Raw genomic sequence first — 14,680 nt, 5'->3', positions numbered from 1 at the left:
GCAGGAAGGTGGAGTAGGCCAGCACTTACTGTACCTCAGGACTCTGTATGAAGTTTTTCCAAAACTAGCTCCCAACAAACATTAGTAAACTCATGTTGACAGATCCTAGCTTTCCGCAGGGCACAGGTCTGGACACAGTTTGCAGGGTGATATTTTCTAAAATTAATTCTTGACATCTAATATCTTGTAGTTGGAAAAACAAAAATGATATCAAGGTATTTGGGTTTTACTCACGCTAAAACCATACGGGAATCGGAATGATTGAACATGTAGCCTCCAACAACCCACATTACATTGCCATTGACAACAGCTTTGTGAGACGCTCTGGGAAGCTTTGGACTAGAGTATTCCTCACGAGTCCAGAACGACTGATTAGCTGGTACAGGGAGTGCACAGCCAGGACCTTTTAATGAAAAATAAGTTTAAAATGTTGAGAAACACTGTTACAAACATACGTGTAAGTGACCATTTATGGATAAAATAAAGCTTCAAAAGTAGGAGAGTAAGGACGCAGCTTATAGCTGTGCCATATTGGGTGGCAATTTCATTGCAGATTTCACAACCTAAGCCCAATGCTTGGATGGTAGACCTCAAAAACACTGAAGCTGGGGATTCAGTAGAGAGAAATCTTCCCTCTCTGACAGTACTCAACCAGTCCTCTAACACATTATTTGGAGGCACAGTGTACATAAGATGCAGTGTACATAAGATCTCGGTCCTAATCACCTGTGGCCATTAAACATTCCATAGGTTTTTCCCCCAGGAGTAGAACCGTTATCCTTGATGCTCTGGTAAATTTGGATAATCCCTGGTGCCCTGGATTTGGATAATTTAATTTTGTTTATCTAAATTCCTTCTAAAGTTTCTGCCAATATACTATTCACAATTCCTTCTGTAAACTAATTTGCAGTGTTGCTATATGCTGTCAAACAGCTGCTGTGCTTAACCCTAGAGGTGGCTATATTTCAGTACTATACACATTCACTTCTTAAAGTATTTGGGGATTTTTTTTTTATGTGACTGACTAATTTTAGCTCTTAAAATATACAAAGAAAATCAATTTTATGTGAGAAACTGAACATTGCAAGAGGTGAAATTATAGGTTTTTTTAATTAAAAATGGAGCACAGCTCCACACTTCAGTGTGGCAGTACCTGAACAGAATTAGAAACAAATATGTTTCATGTATTTTTGAGACAAGTTAAATCCTACCTGAAGTCTCAACTTTGCTTTCAGGTACAATCGTACATCCTTACGTCTTCTAAGACCGCATTCACTTGCTCATATGGTCAGTAACTTACTTTTTTTTTTACCTTTTTTTTTTTTTTTTTAAAGAGATACATGGTAATGTTTGAGAAAGCAGGATCAAGGCTCTGATGTATGCAGGTGAGCAAGGTACAGCAGGGAGGAGAGTGGAATCAGAACATCTGCTGAGTGAAAACATCTGCCAGACACTATAATCTCTGCAGCATGCAATCCTGATTTAACTGCAAATGTCCCACAGGGAAAAGCATCCCCCCCCTCAGCAAAAAAATCGCTTCCTGTTTATCAAGGCACTTACCTTGCCAGTCTGAATAGCACGAGCATCCTTTGGTCCCATTCATGTTGCACTGACCTCTCGCAGGATATCCACAATCATCTGTGCAATAAGGAATATCACACGCCTCTCCTTTCCAGTGTTCAGAACATTCACATTTAACAGTGTTACTGCCGTTACTGAGTTTGCACTCTCCTCGGCCAGAACAATTATTGGGACACATGTTGAAACTGCAAACATGGGGAAAACTATGTTTGTCAGCAGTTCAATTGACTACCAAGTCTTGCCTCTTATTACACAAAGAGCTGCTGAACAATGTTAATACAAAGGTGTAAATGTCTGTTCTACATGTCTATGCTGAGATAGGATTTAAAGTTATGGGTCTATACTTGTTTTTGGTCTAGCTAATATTTTAAGTAGTAACATTAAGAGCGATTTCTATAACTGAGTCCCAAATTAGATGAGCTGATGAGGAAACTAAGTGATTCACTAAGTTTTTAAAAAGAATAGGAGTACTTGTGGCATCTTAGAGACTAACAAATTTGTTAGTCTCTAAGGTGCCACAAGTACTCCTGTTCTTTTTGCGGATACAGACTAACATGGCTGCTACTCTGAAACTAAATTCTTAGTGCTCAGCAGAACAACTGGTACTTTGCTGAGAGTCCCAAAATAACTGACTGACAAGTTATGCTTTTCGGATTTGAACCACCTTTGCAAAAAGTTTTGTTGATTTGGGCCACAATTTAAAGAGCTGGCTCGCTTAACAAGTTAAATCTACAGCAACGCTTCTAATACAATCCATATACATGTCAGTTATTTATAATGAAAATAAATCACCTCAACACCACCTCAACACCACCAGTGAAGGATTTCATCAGCTCACATGAGGGCTTTGTGGTAAGAGTGTGATTTATGTATCAGAAGTAGTTCCAATTACACTTTATTCTGGGACTCACTTAACAAATGCACCACAGGGTGCATGTCAATAACCCAGCCACACACATCCCCTTGAATCATGGTGCACACAGTATTCAAGTGGAATCAACTATGGCAAAACTAGTCCTCCAATATTTTTAAGCAATATCTCTGTTACAGATTCACATTCAAGGGGCCTTATTCTTTATCAAATCGTAGATAACTGATGTTTCATTAACCACTGACCTTGCATTCAACAACATGAATCAAAGATAGGGGTCACTATCCAAAACCCCATTCTCCTGTACAGAGGCTCTGACTTTCTAATTTCCCCAGGGGTGCTCGAACCCCACTCCACCCCAGGTCCCGCACCCACCCCACCGCTTCCCCCAAGGCTCCACACCATCATGCCCCTGCTCTGCCTCTCCCCCAAGCACACCCTGCCCTTGCTCCACCTCCTCCTGCCCAGTGCCTCCTGAACACCGCTGAGCAGCTGATCACCAGTCAGTGGGAGGCGCTGGGGGGAAGGGGAGGAGCTGATAGGCAGGGCCGCCGGTGGGTGCTGAGCACCCAGTATTAATTGGCACCTATAGTCCTGTAACAGATTACACCAACTGCACCAAGACTAAATGAAATAAAAGGATTTCACTCTCCATTATAGTAAAGGTCAGAGTGAATTTCAAAGCTTGACTTTGAATTCAAACTCCAGCAACAATACTCTGAGCTGGTTATAATACATCCAAATTTAAAAACAGAAAATCCTTGCATCCTTTCTGTTAAGGACACATTAGAAGGAAGTCTCTCACCCATAACACACAGAACAATCAAAAATCAAAACAAGTATTTTTTATTTTATTTTTTAAAAGAAAATTTTCTGAAATGAGATTGAGCATGTAGAATTAAGGGAAATTTAAAATACAGCTTAAATATAGCAAGTTTATATCCACCTTCTTTTAAGGGAAGGTAGTTTAGCCGTTAGCGAATTTATTCCTTGCATTGTTATGTTGGAGTCTCCCACCATAGCTGATGTACGAGAGTCAGTTTGTTTCAGTGCATCTTGTACAAATGTAAACTCACGAGGGATCCACAGATGCATCCACATCTCAAGCAGACACGGCCTCATATTTTTGCCACAGCCTGCTTTCTTCACTCACACTTCTCTTTGGCTTTTTTCAGTTCTGCCATTGTTATTGTCACAATGTAGTACTGGCAGCTGCCAGTAGATGGTATCATGGTTTTTGGTATCAGAGTGAACAAGATTTTCAAAATTAGATGTCTAAAATAAGGCTGCTAAATAAGTTTTGGCATGACTTTAAAAAGTGCTGAGTATCCTCACCTCCCACTGCAGTCAGCAAGAGCTGCTGGATGCTCAGCACCTTTTGGAAAAAAACAGACCACTTACTTAGGTGCTTAAATATGGATTAAGAGCCTAACTTTAGGTATCCAGTTTTGAAAATCTTGGCCAGCGGGTTTAAGCAAAGGGCTCTCTAGCAGACAAAATGTATTAAGTCAAAGGACAGCCTGGGAAGACACGGATAGCTTAGCTGTAGCTATACCATGTTCCTCTGGGTAAGCAGCACTCCGTCCACTCGCTTCTGACTTCTTTTCCTATTTAAAACAGCCCAATATAGATAGCTGGTTCACATGACAAATGCATTTCACGGGTTGATACACATTTAACAACCAGGGATGCTTAAACTTTTCCTGTGGGCTCTGTAGACAGCCATTTGCAACTGAATTTCTTCAACCAACCAACCAACATTAAATGTTAACAAGAGCTAAAAATTCCTGCACATGAACACCAATTCACACCCCCAGTAAAACAAATCCCACTCCACACAAAATCCTCAGACACAACTATACTGAAATAAAATTCAGAGGCTGTTAACAGCCACAAAAGCAAGAAATTCAATTAAATGTCCAATACCCATGAGAATCTCCACTAGCATGTGTACACCAGCTTCTTCTACTTATGTCTCTAAAGTGACCATTCTGCAAATAATTAGCCCATTAGGGAATAGCCTAAAGGTATTTTAAAAAAAAAACAGCACTGAGCATAAAGTACACTGTAGCAAATGTTCACGAAGAACCAATGCATAATGCCTCTTAAAATTATAAACAGGAAAAGTGAGGAAGTTTCTTCATGGTCATTAGTCCCAGAGGGGTAGCTCTACTAAGGCAGCCCAGTAACCAACTGGAACTAAGATGGTCTGAAGCTTTTTAGAGATGCCCCTACACATTCTCTTTACTGTAGGTTTAGTCCAGTGGCCTGAGGGAAATTCTTGTGTGTATGCAGGAATGTAGGGAGGAGAAAAGAAAAAGGGTAAGAAGTCATATGCATAAAGGGGATAAATTCTATTGATTGCATGTGATTGTAGAAATCTAACATTTGCTCAAAAATAGTCACTATTACTCATGTTGCATTTACCCAAGTTTACAATCCACATGTGAGATTAATGCTAGTGACAGAATATTAGACACCTTACACAAATTATGTGATTAATTTGCCTCTTGGCCTTCCAAATAAGCTATTTATTAACTTCATGTGTTAAACCATCCATTACAAAAAGTTCACATGAGCATATTTACCTTTCTAGAAAAGGTAATGAAGGATTAAAACTTAAATTAACTTCCAGTTTCATGTTTCAAGGGCAGCTGCAAGTGCCAAGAGAAACAGAGAAAAGACATGAATCATAGGACAGGAAGGTACCTCCTGGGTAATTGAGCCCAGATCCCTCCTGTCTCAGGCAATGCTATCATGCCATCCCATTCATAAACATATCAAGCTTTGTCTTAAAACTAGTTAGGTTGTTTGCTCCCACTTCTCCTATTAGACCGCTGTTCCAGAACATCACTTCTCCGATGCTTAGACACCTTCTAATTTCCAACCTAAATTTATTCCTGACCAGTTTATCCCCATTTGTTCTTGTGCCAACATGGTCTTTCAGTTTAAATAGCTCTTTTCTGCCCGCTCAGCCTTTGCTTTGCTATGTTGACCAAGCCAAGCTCTTTTAGTCTTCTCCCATAAGATTAATGAGGAGTCCGGTAGCACCTTAAAGACTAACAGATTTATTTAGGCATAAACTTTTGTGGGTAAAAAACCCATTTCTTCAGTTGCATCTGAAGAAGTGGGTTTTTTACTCACGAAAGCTTATGCCCAAATAAATCTGTCAGTCTTTAAGGTACCACCAGACTCCTCGTTGTTTTTGTGGATACAGACTAACACAGCTACCCCTCTGATACTTGGTCCCATAAGATTGGTTCTCCATATCCCCGATCATCCTTCTCTGCACCTGTTCCCGTTTGAACTCATCTTTCTTGAACATGGTGACCAGAACTGTACACAGCTGTCCAGGCCTCGTACTGTCTTGCCAGTGCCTTGTACTGTGGAATTCATACTTCCCTGTCCCTACTGGAAATACCTCTCCTGATCCATCCTCGGAGTGCATTTAGACTGCTCTTTCAATACGCAACATTTAAATTTGCTCAAAACCATTTGGAAGAAGTATTACTTACTTATAGGTGATGTTGAACCCTGTCAAATTATAGGCAGCATCACTAAAGAAATGGAGTAGGACATAGCCCGAAGTGGCTACAACTTCTGGGATTGTTTCATTGCCTTCCCTCTCAGGAACAATAAGACCACTGAAAAAGAAAGACAATGTACGATGTTACATATACAGTCATGGGAGCATAACAGTTATAGTAATTCCACTATACACGTGTCTCAACTATGTGTAAAAAAATAAATTCAAGACACAAGCCGGATGATTTCTTAAATTTGATCACTGAAGTATTACATATTTACGATAATAACCAAAGACTTTAATACGGAAATATTATCAGATTTAGTGTTTTGTTGAAGAAACGCCTTAAAAATATCTTGAGGGGGGAAAAAATGATAAAGCCCTTAACTCCTTAAATATACCCTGGATTTCTCCAAAGCAATTAACTTAGTCTCACATGACATTCTGATTTAAAAAAAATTGCATTACATAGAATTAATAGGACACAATTAAACGGATTAAGAACTAGCCATTGACAGTTCTCAAAATGTGGTTGCTAATGGGAAGATATCAATGAGTGGGACATTTCTAGCAGGCTCCAACAGGGATCAGTTCTTGGTCCAAAGCTATTTGACATTTTTATCAACTATCTAGATGATGCTAAAAAAATCTTTGCTGGTTTTGCAAATGACAAAGATTGGTGGGATAGTAAATAAAGAACACCAATTACTATTACAAAGTGATCTGAATCTCCTCTTTATATGCTCAGAATCCAACAAAATCTATTTTAATGTAGACTAATGCTGGGAACAAAGAATGAAGGATGGGAGACAGTGTTGGAAAGCAGCGACTCAGAGACTATGGGATCATTGTAAATAATCACCTCAACATGAGCTCTCAGTGCAATAGTGTGGCAAAAAAAGGGGTGCAATGTGACCTTTGGATGTATTAAAAGGGGAAAATTAAGTAGAAGTAGGAAAGCAATCTTGCCTTTGTAGACACAACATTGACAGGACTGCTTACTGGAGTGCTGTGACCAGTTCTGCTCTACGCATGTCAAGAAGAATGCTGAACTCTGCAGTATTTACAAGGAAGGACACAAAAATAATCCAGGGGCTAGAAAATAAGCCTTATGATGAAAGGGTTAAGGAGCTCAATTTATTTGGCTTATCAAAGAGAAGGGTGACAGGTGACTTGATCACTATGTTGCATTCTACACATGGAAAAGATATCAGATACCAGGGGCTTTCAACCTTGCTGAAAAGGCATAACAAGATTAAATGACTGAAAGCTGAAGTTCAACCTTAAAATAAGACGCAATTTCCTAGCAGTGAGGGTAATTAAACATTCTAACAGCTTACATGCGGAAATTCTGGTTACCTGCCAGAACAGGAGTTTTTGTCTTGTCTTCTTGTTCTTGTATTGTATAACAGGAGTTCTTTGTGTTATAAAATGTATTGTCCATATGTGTATTCCACTCAAGGTATGCATGTGCTCCAGGCACCTGAGACAAAGATTTTTCATTAAAAGTGTCCATTGGTCCACACCTATGCCCATCACCTCCTTGTGCTCCAAATCAAGGGCACAAGGGGTGGCGCAGAATGACTGCCTCTCTAGTTCTTCTCTACCACAAATCACCTCAGGAAAACATCCAAAGAAAAGGGGAAGGAGAGTGGGTAGTGGAATACACTTAGGGACCACATATCTCAAAAACTTCAGTTACTGTAAGGTAAGTAACCTCTTTTCTTCGAGTGATGGTCCCTATGGGCCCAGGGGTCGGTCCTGGGGCCGGTTTTGTTCAATATCTTCATAAATGATCTGGAGGATGGTGTGGATTGCACTCTCAGCAAATTTGCAGATGATACTAAACTGGGAGGAGTGGTAGATACGCTGGAGGGGAGGGATAGGATACAGAAGGACCTAGACAAATTGGAGGATTGGGCCAAAAGAAATCTGATGAGGTTCAATAAGGATAAGTGCAGGGTCCTGCACTTAGGATGGAAGAATCCAATGCACCGCTACAGACTAGGGACCGAATGGCTAGGCAGCAGTTCTGCGGAAAAGGACCTAGGGGTGACAGTGGACGAGAAGCTGGATATGAGTCAGCAGTGTGCCCTTGTTGCCAAGAAGGCCAATGGCATTTTGGGATGTATAAGTAGGGGCATAGCCAGCAGATCGAGGGACGTGATCGTTCCCCTCTATTCGACACTGGTGAGGCCTCATCTGGAGTACTGTGTCCAGTTTTGGGCCCCACACTACAAGAAGGATGTGGATAAATTGGAGAGAGTCCAGCGAAGGGCAACAAAAATGATTAGGGGTCTAGAGCACATGACTTATGAGGAGAGGCTGAGGGAGCTGGGATTGTTTAGTCTGCAGAAGAGAAGAATGAGGGGGGATTTGATAGCTGCTTTCAACTACCTGAAAGGGGGTTCCACAGAGGATGGCTCTAGACTGTTCTCAATGGTAGCAGATGACAGAACGAGGAGTAATGGTCTCAAGTTGCAATGGGGGAGGTTTAGATTGGATATTAGGAAAAACTTTTTCACTAAGAGGGTGGTGAAACACTGGAATGCGTTACCTAGGGAGGTGGTAGAATCTCCTTCCTTAGAGGTTTTTAAGGTCAGGCTTGACAAAGCCCTGGCTGGAATGATTTAACTGGGAATTGGTCCTGCTTCGAGCAGGGGGTTGGACTAGATGACCTTCTGGGGTCCCTTCCAACCCTGATATTCTATGATTCTATGTGTATTCTCCTTGAGTTGACTTCTAAGCAAAAAGAAAAGGAGTACTTGTGGCACCTTAGAGACTAACTAATTTATCTGAGCATAAGCTTTCGTGAGCTACAGCTCACTTCATCGGATGCATGCAGTGGAAAATACAGTGAGGAGATTTATATACACAGAGAACATGAAAAAATGGGTGTTATCATACACACTGTAAGGAGAGTGATCACTTAAGATGAGCTATTACCAGCAGGAGAGCGGGGGGGGGGGGGGGGTGAGAGAGAGGGAAGAAAACCTTTTGTAGTGATAATCAGGGTGGGCCATTTCCAGCAGTTAACCAGAATGACAGAGTGACCAGACTCGATTACAGACCTAAAAGTGGCAATTTTTTAACAAAAAGACTTCAAAAACAGACTCCAACGAGAGACTGCTGAACTGGAATTAATTTGCAAACTGGATACAATTAACTTAGGCTTGAATAGAGACTGGGAGTGGATGGGTCATTGCACAAAGTAAAACTATTTCCCCATGTTTATTTCCGCCCACCCCCCACTGTTCCTCAGACGTTCTGGTTAACTGCTGGAAATGGCCCACCCTGATTATCACTACAAAAGGTTTTCTCCCCTCCCGCCCCCCCCACCCCGCTCTCCTGCTGGTAATAGCTCATCTTAAGTGATCACTCTCCTTACAGTGTGTATGATAACACCCATTTTTTCATGCTTTGTGTGTATATAAAAAGATCTTCTACACTTTCCACAGTATGCATCCGATGAAGTGAGCTGTAGCTCACGAAAGCTTATGCTCAAATAAATTGGTTAGTCTCTAAGGTGCCACAAGTACTCCTTTTCTTTTTGCGAATACAGACTAACACGGCTGCTACTCTGAGACTTCTAAGCAGTACTCCTTGAGGAGGAAGATGCAAGGAACCCTGCTGTACCATAATTGCAGGACCGCTGTGCCAAAGGATGTGTCTGCTGAAAAAGCTTGTTCCAGGGCACAATGACTACTAAGGTATGCAGAACCTCATATTGCTGCTCTACAGACCTCAAGAAGGGGAACACTGAGGTAGCCTGGTCTCTGGTTGAATGGGCTCTCACCTTGAGAGGGTAGTGGTCACTGCCAGCTCACAGCAAAGCACATGCAAAGACCGTGAGAAGATTGAACAAAGGAGATGAATAGTCTTGGAGATTTCCTGAAGGGTTTTGTGTTCTGCAGGTAGAAAGCCAAGGCCTGATAAACAGCCAGAGTATGGAGCTTCTGTGTAAGGGGTGTTCATTCTCTTCCCTCCCTCAGCCACACTGATGCTGGTTCCAACCCTTCAGTGGCTGGCTGTTTCAGTGCATTTTTGGCTCCCTGTGCCAATGAGCGAGATCTGTTCTCCTTTTGAGCTCCATACTCGGGCGCAGAGTATTGCCGGACTTGGAGGGTGTAGGGGAAAGAGGTCTTCTTCCTAGACGAAGATTTAGAAGGGGATTTCTCTCACTTTTTGTGAGTATTCTTGCTCTTCTCCTCCTGTTTCCTAGAGTCCTTAGCTCTGCCCTCTGTGATTCCAGAGTCGGGTAAAACCATGCTCAAAGGGGCACTTTTGGTAGCCTGCAGCAGATGGACATGGGGTCTGATGACCCAGGGTTGGACTAGGGTCTCATTGACCATTCCATCTCCTGAGCTGAAACTCCCAGGACTGATGGGTTCAGAGGGGAAAAGGAGAGGCAGATTTGCACTGAGAGTGGATGTTGGATTCCCCAAGGCAATGAAGGCTAGTGTCGTGCAAATCACTAACCAGGATGACCCTTGGGCAGGTGACGTGTAAAAGGCATGCCCTGGCTAGAGTACATCTGTGTCTGACCATTTTCTCAGTATTACGTGGAAAAGGGTAGTGTGCAGTCCACTAAAAATCTGATTGTCATGATTACTGAGTGATGTTTACATGGGAAATAGTTCATGGAAGATGGAAAATGCAGACTATTAGGTTGGAAAACTGTTGAAGAGAAACTTGTCATCTGAGATGTGGCAGGATCTCAGGGTTAACACATTCAACATTAAGAACAATGGACCTCCAGGGAGACAGCACTTCATTTACTGTCTGTCTACATGGAGACTTACGTATTGACGAAGACAAATAAACCTCAGGAGGGTTCTCTGAAGAGGGGGCCACCTAGATTACGAGACAATAGCCTGTAACTGTATGAGAACAGAAGACATGGCACAAGGGGTTATCCATTAGAGAGGAGAAACTCTGCCAGCAGAGGTGTCTTATGAAAGATATAGCTTCAAGGACTACTCATTGGGTGAGAAATACCTTACTAGACAGGAAAGTAACTTATTAATAAGTACAGACCATCATTTGCATATTATGTTTTTCTTTACTGTAACCTCATGCTTCCAGATCTTCATACTTGCTTTTATTTGAATCTTTATCTCAAGTTCTGTTAAATAAACTACAACTTGGTTTTACTATAAACCTGACTAAGTGCCTTGTGCTATGGACAGCATTGAACTCAGGTGAAACAGTGAACTGGGGAGCATTGCTTCCCAGGAGGCAGAGGATCAGTGTACTTTGCTGGTGTTCAAAATATAAACGACTGGGCACTCAAGTGTAACAAGTGGGGTATGCAAATAGAGAGCTTGCACAGAGAAAGATCGGGGCTTTTGGAGCCTGGAGAGGAGTGCTTGTTTTGCCAACAGCTGGTCGGGGAGAGTTTCTCCTGATGGTAGTGATTCACCCCAAACATCTAGGGTAACCCCACAAAGTGTCACACCACAGTTCCTGAATCCTGAGATCTTGGGCTTATTACGTGACACCAAAGAGGAAGGGGGACCGGGAGGGGGACAGACCCCCCAGGCCCATTCTAATGCTATTCTAACAAAAATATATCTATTAGAGAACAACTGATTACAAGAAAAATGGATTTTTTTAACAGGAATACCAGCAAAGCTATGGACACTGAGAAGTCTAGTCTAATGGCAGTAGAAAGGAACCAGAGAGGCAGGCAGTCCATGTGCCCTTTAGGCCCTCTGTTTGAAGCATGAGGTGGTGAAAGGCGCAGGCGTGGACCAATAGACACTGCCAATGAAAAATCTTCTGGTCTTAGATGCACACAGTGCATGCACACCTCGAGTGCAATACACACAGGGACCATCACTCGCAGAAGTAGTGGTGGTCTCCATTGCCTGGAATCTTTAAAAGAGATTAGATATCTTTTTAAAAGATGGGCTTTAATTAAGCTTTGGGAGATATTCTACGCCCTGTGCACAGCGTGGAGTGTGGCAAGGTGTCAGACTGCATGATTGTAGTGGTCCCTTCTGACCTTGGAATCTGAATATATGAATTCCCCTTCTCATTCCCTGCCTTTATGGGCCATGGGGATCACAGGCTTGCCTGCATTGCTCTCAGCATGCTCTTAACACTTGCAGCTCTGTCCTAAGACAATAAATAATAATACCACCTCACCCTTATCATAGCGCTTTTCATAAGTAGTTCTCAAAGTGCTTTACAAATGAGATCAGTATCATTATGTATAATCAAATCTCATGCTTCAGGGCTTTTGCTGGTCACCTATAAGGATCAAGAAGGATCTGTATTTCCCGCAATACACAATTGGCCAGATGTACTCTGGGTTTTTCTCTCCTCCTGCTGAAACACTGATAGGCCACTGCGAGAGATGGGGTATAGCTACAGTCTGACTAAAGTCATTGGGCTCAAAATAGGGGTACCTGGGGAAAATTTAGTGGCTGACACACAGAGGAGATCATACTGAATAATCTAATGGTCCCTTCTGGAATGAAATTCAATTAAAAAAAAAAAATCTATGAAATACACTATCCCCAAGAAATAATTACATATCTCCAACGACATAAGAATGTATATGAAACAGTCACTAAGGTGAAATTGGAATCTTTAGAAACGTGATGCATAAGGCCATTCAGCAAACAAGCCAGTATAATAATTTGCAAAATTATCATCTATTTTGAAATTTACAATACCACCACATAGCTAACATAACAGATGAAAAATACATACTGCTTTTGGTCTTTGTATAATCTTAACTATCACATCTTTGAACTGGTTCCATTTTTCTGTTGGGTTGCCAGTGACTGGCAAGCATGAAAAAAGCTGGTCATCAAATGACTACTGAAACTGCACCTGATTGTTGGTGTGCTTGAGCTTTGCTATGTTGAAGGCTGTTCTATTAAGCTTGGGGCACTTGTGCTGTGAATGGGACTATATGCAGGTTACCACTGCTCTTACCAATCTGCTTTTGATATGGTGAGAGAGAGTTTGTGCGCTATTCTACATAAACTGGGCTGCCCAAGAAGGTTCATACAAATCATCCGTCTGTTCCATGACAAGATGACAGTGCAAGTGCTCGCCAGTGGTGACTTTCCTGACGCATTCTAAATCTCGAATGGAGTGAAGCAAGGCTGCATACTTGCTCCAGTGCTGTTCAACTTGTTCTTTGTCTGTGTCCTCAGCCATGCCACAAGGGACTTGGATCAGGGGATATATATATCCGGTACTGGCTTGATGGCTCCCTCTTTGATCTTCAGCGCCTCAATGCTAAGACCAAGACGCTGGAGAGACTTCTTATCCAGGTATTTTTTGCAGATGACTGTGCCTTGATGTCCTATAGACATGATGACCTTCATGTCATCATTGACAGATTTTCTGAAGCATCCCAGCTCTTTGGCCTCATCATCAGTCTTGGGAAGACAGAGGTCTTGTTCCAACCAGCACCACATTCCCATGCCCCAGTTCCAGCCATCTTCATCCAAGGTGCACAGCTGAAACATATGGATCAGTTTGAGTATTTGGGCAGCACCTCTCCAGTGACGATTCCTTGATAAGGAAATTTCCTCCAAAATTAGTAAAGCCAGCCAGACCCTTGTCCAACTCTGAACAAAAGTCCTTAACCAACACAACATTCATCTCTCCACTAAATTGAAGATCTACAGTGAAGTGGTTCTAACATCTCTCCTGTATGGATCGGAGACGTGGACTCTCTATAGACATCACATTAAACAGCTTCAGCAATTTCACATGCACTCCCTCCACTCAATAATGAGCATTCGCTAGCAGGACAGAGTGACCAATATTAAGGTCCTTGAGAGAGCAAACACTACCAGCACTAAGAAAAGTTACTGAGAGCACAACTTAGGTGGACTGGACATGTCATCATAATGGAAGACCACCATCTCCCAAAACAGATCTTCTACGGGGAGCTGAGTCAGGGCAAAAGAAAGAAGGGTCATCTGTATAAGCACTTCAAAGCTAATCTGAAGAGCAGTCTCCAGTGAGCTGATATCAATCCCAAAGAACTTGAGCAAATGGCTCAGAACAGGACTCACTGGTGGTCTTGGACAAGATCAGCATGTGACAGATTTGAGCAGGATTGACAAAATCATCTTCAGGCTATATGTGAAAGGCACCACAGAGCTGCATCATCAAACATCATAGATACAGACTTCCCATGCCCTCAGTGCAGCCGACTCTGTGCATCATGGTTCGGACTTCAGAGTCATATGTGTAGCCGTAGATGAGAACTCCAATAATATAGTCATCATCGTCAGCAATGGACTACCAATCTTAACTACGTAGGAAAAAGAATCGAGGTGGGAAAGCTTAAAGGAACCAGTTTTTTTATATCTGGCTGGAGTAATCTTCAAGATGTCTCAAAACAGAAATTCTACTCTTAAAGAAAATACTTCCCTCTTTCTCTCACTCCTCCGTATTGCTGTGCCATAGAAAAAATTTGGATCATCTAAGGTCACCTAAGGTCTGAGGCAAAATTTTCAAAAAAGAGCCTAACGGCAGTTTTCAAAAGAGATTTAGCTCCTAAAGGCCTAAGTCAATGGAAAAATAGGGTTTTGGCTCTTTTGAAAATGTCACCTTTCTATACTAAATCATTACTGGGTTTGCTAAAAAAAAAATCTTTAATATCTGAAGAGAAGGGTCTAATTCTTTAAGTTTAACAATGAGAAAATAAATAGTCAGTCCCCCTCTGA

At 41.9% G+C, this 14,680-nt stretch overlaps 1 protein-coding gene across 2 annotated transcripts in view; it reads right to left on the bottom strand.

Moving 5' to 3' along the window:
* The window catches only part of ATRN (attractin), a 265,369-nt gene that overhangs the window by 167,567 nt on the left and 83,122 nt on the right, over positions 1–14,680 (bottom strand). For both annotated transcript variants that reach the window (XR_012639386.1, XM_074951939.1), the window contains exons 4-6: positions 5,968–6,096; positions 1,561–1,766; positions 235–403 (exon numbers count right to left, since the gene is read on the bottom strand). Coding sequence is in view for 1 of the 2 variants with exons in the window: in XM_074951939.1 (XP_074808040.1) it covers positions 235–403; positions 1,561–1,766; positions 5,968–6,096 (504 nt within the window). In the remaining variant the exon portion in view is untranslated. The remainder of the gene's footprint in view (positions 1–234; positions 404–1,560; positions 1,767–5,967; positions 6,097–14,680) is intronic.

Source organism: Natator depressus, chromosome 4 (assembly GCF_965152275.1).
Source record: "Natator depressus isolate rNatDep1 chromosome 4, rNatDep2.hap1, whole genome shotgun sequence".
NCBI classification, from domain to species: Eukaryota; Metazoa; Chordata; order Testudines; family Cheloniidae; genus Natator; species Natator depressus.
This window is presented reverse-complemented; position numbering and strand designations above follow the sequence as displayed.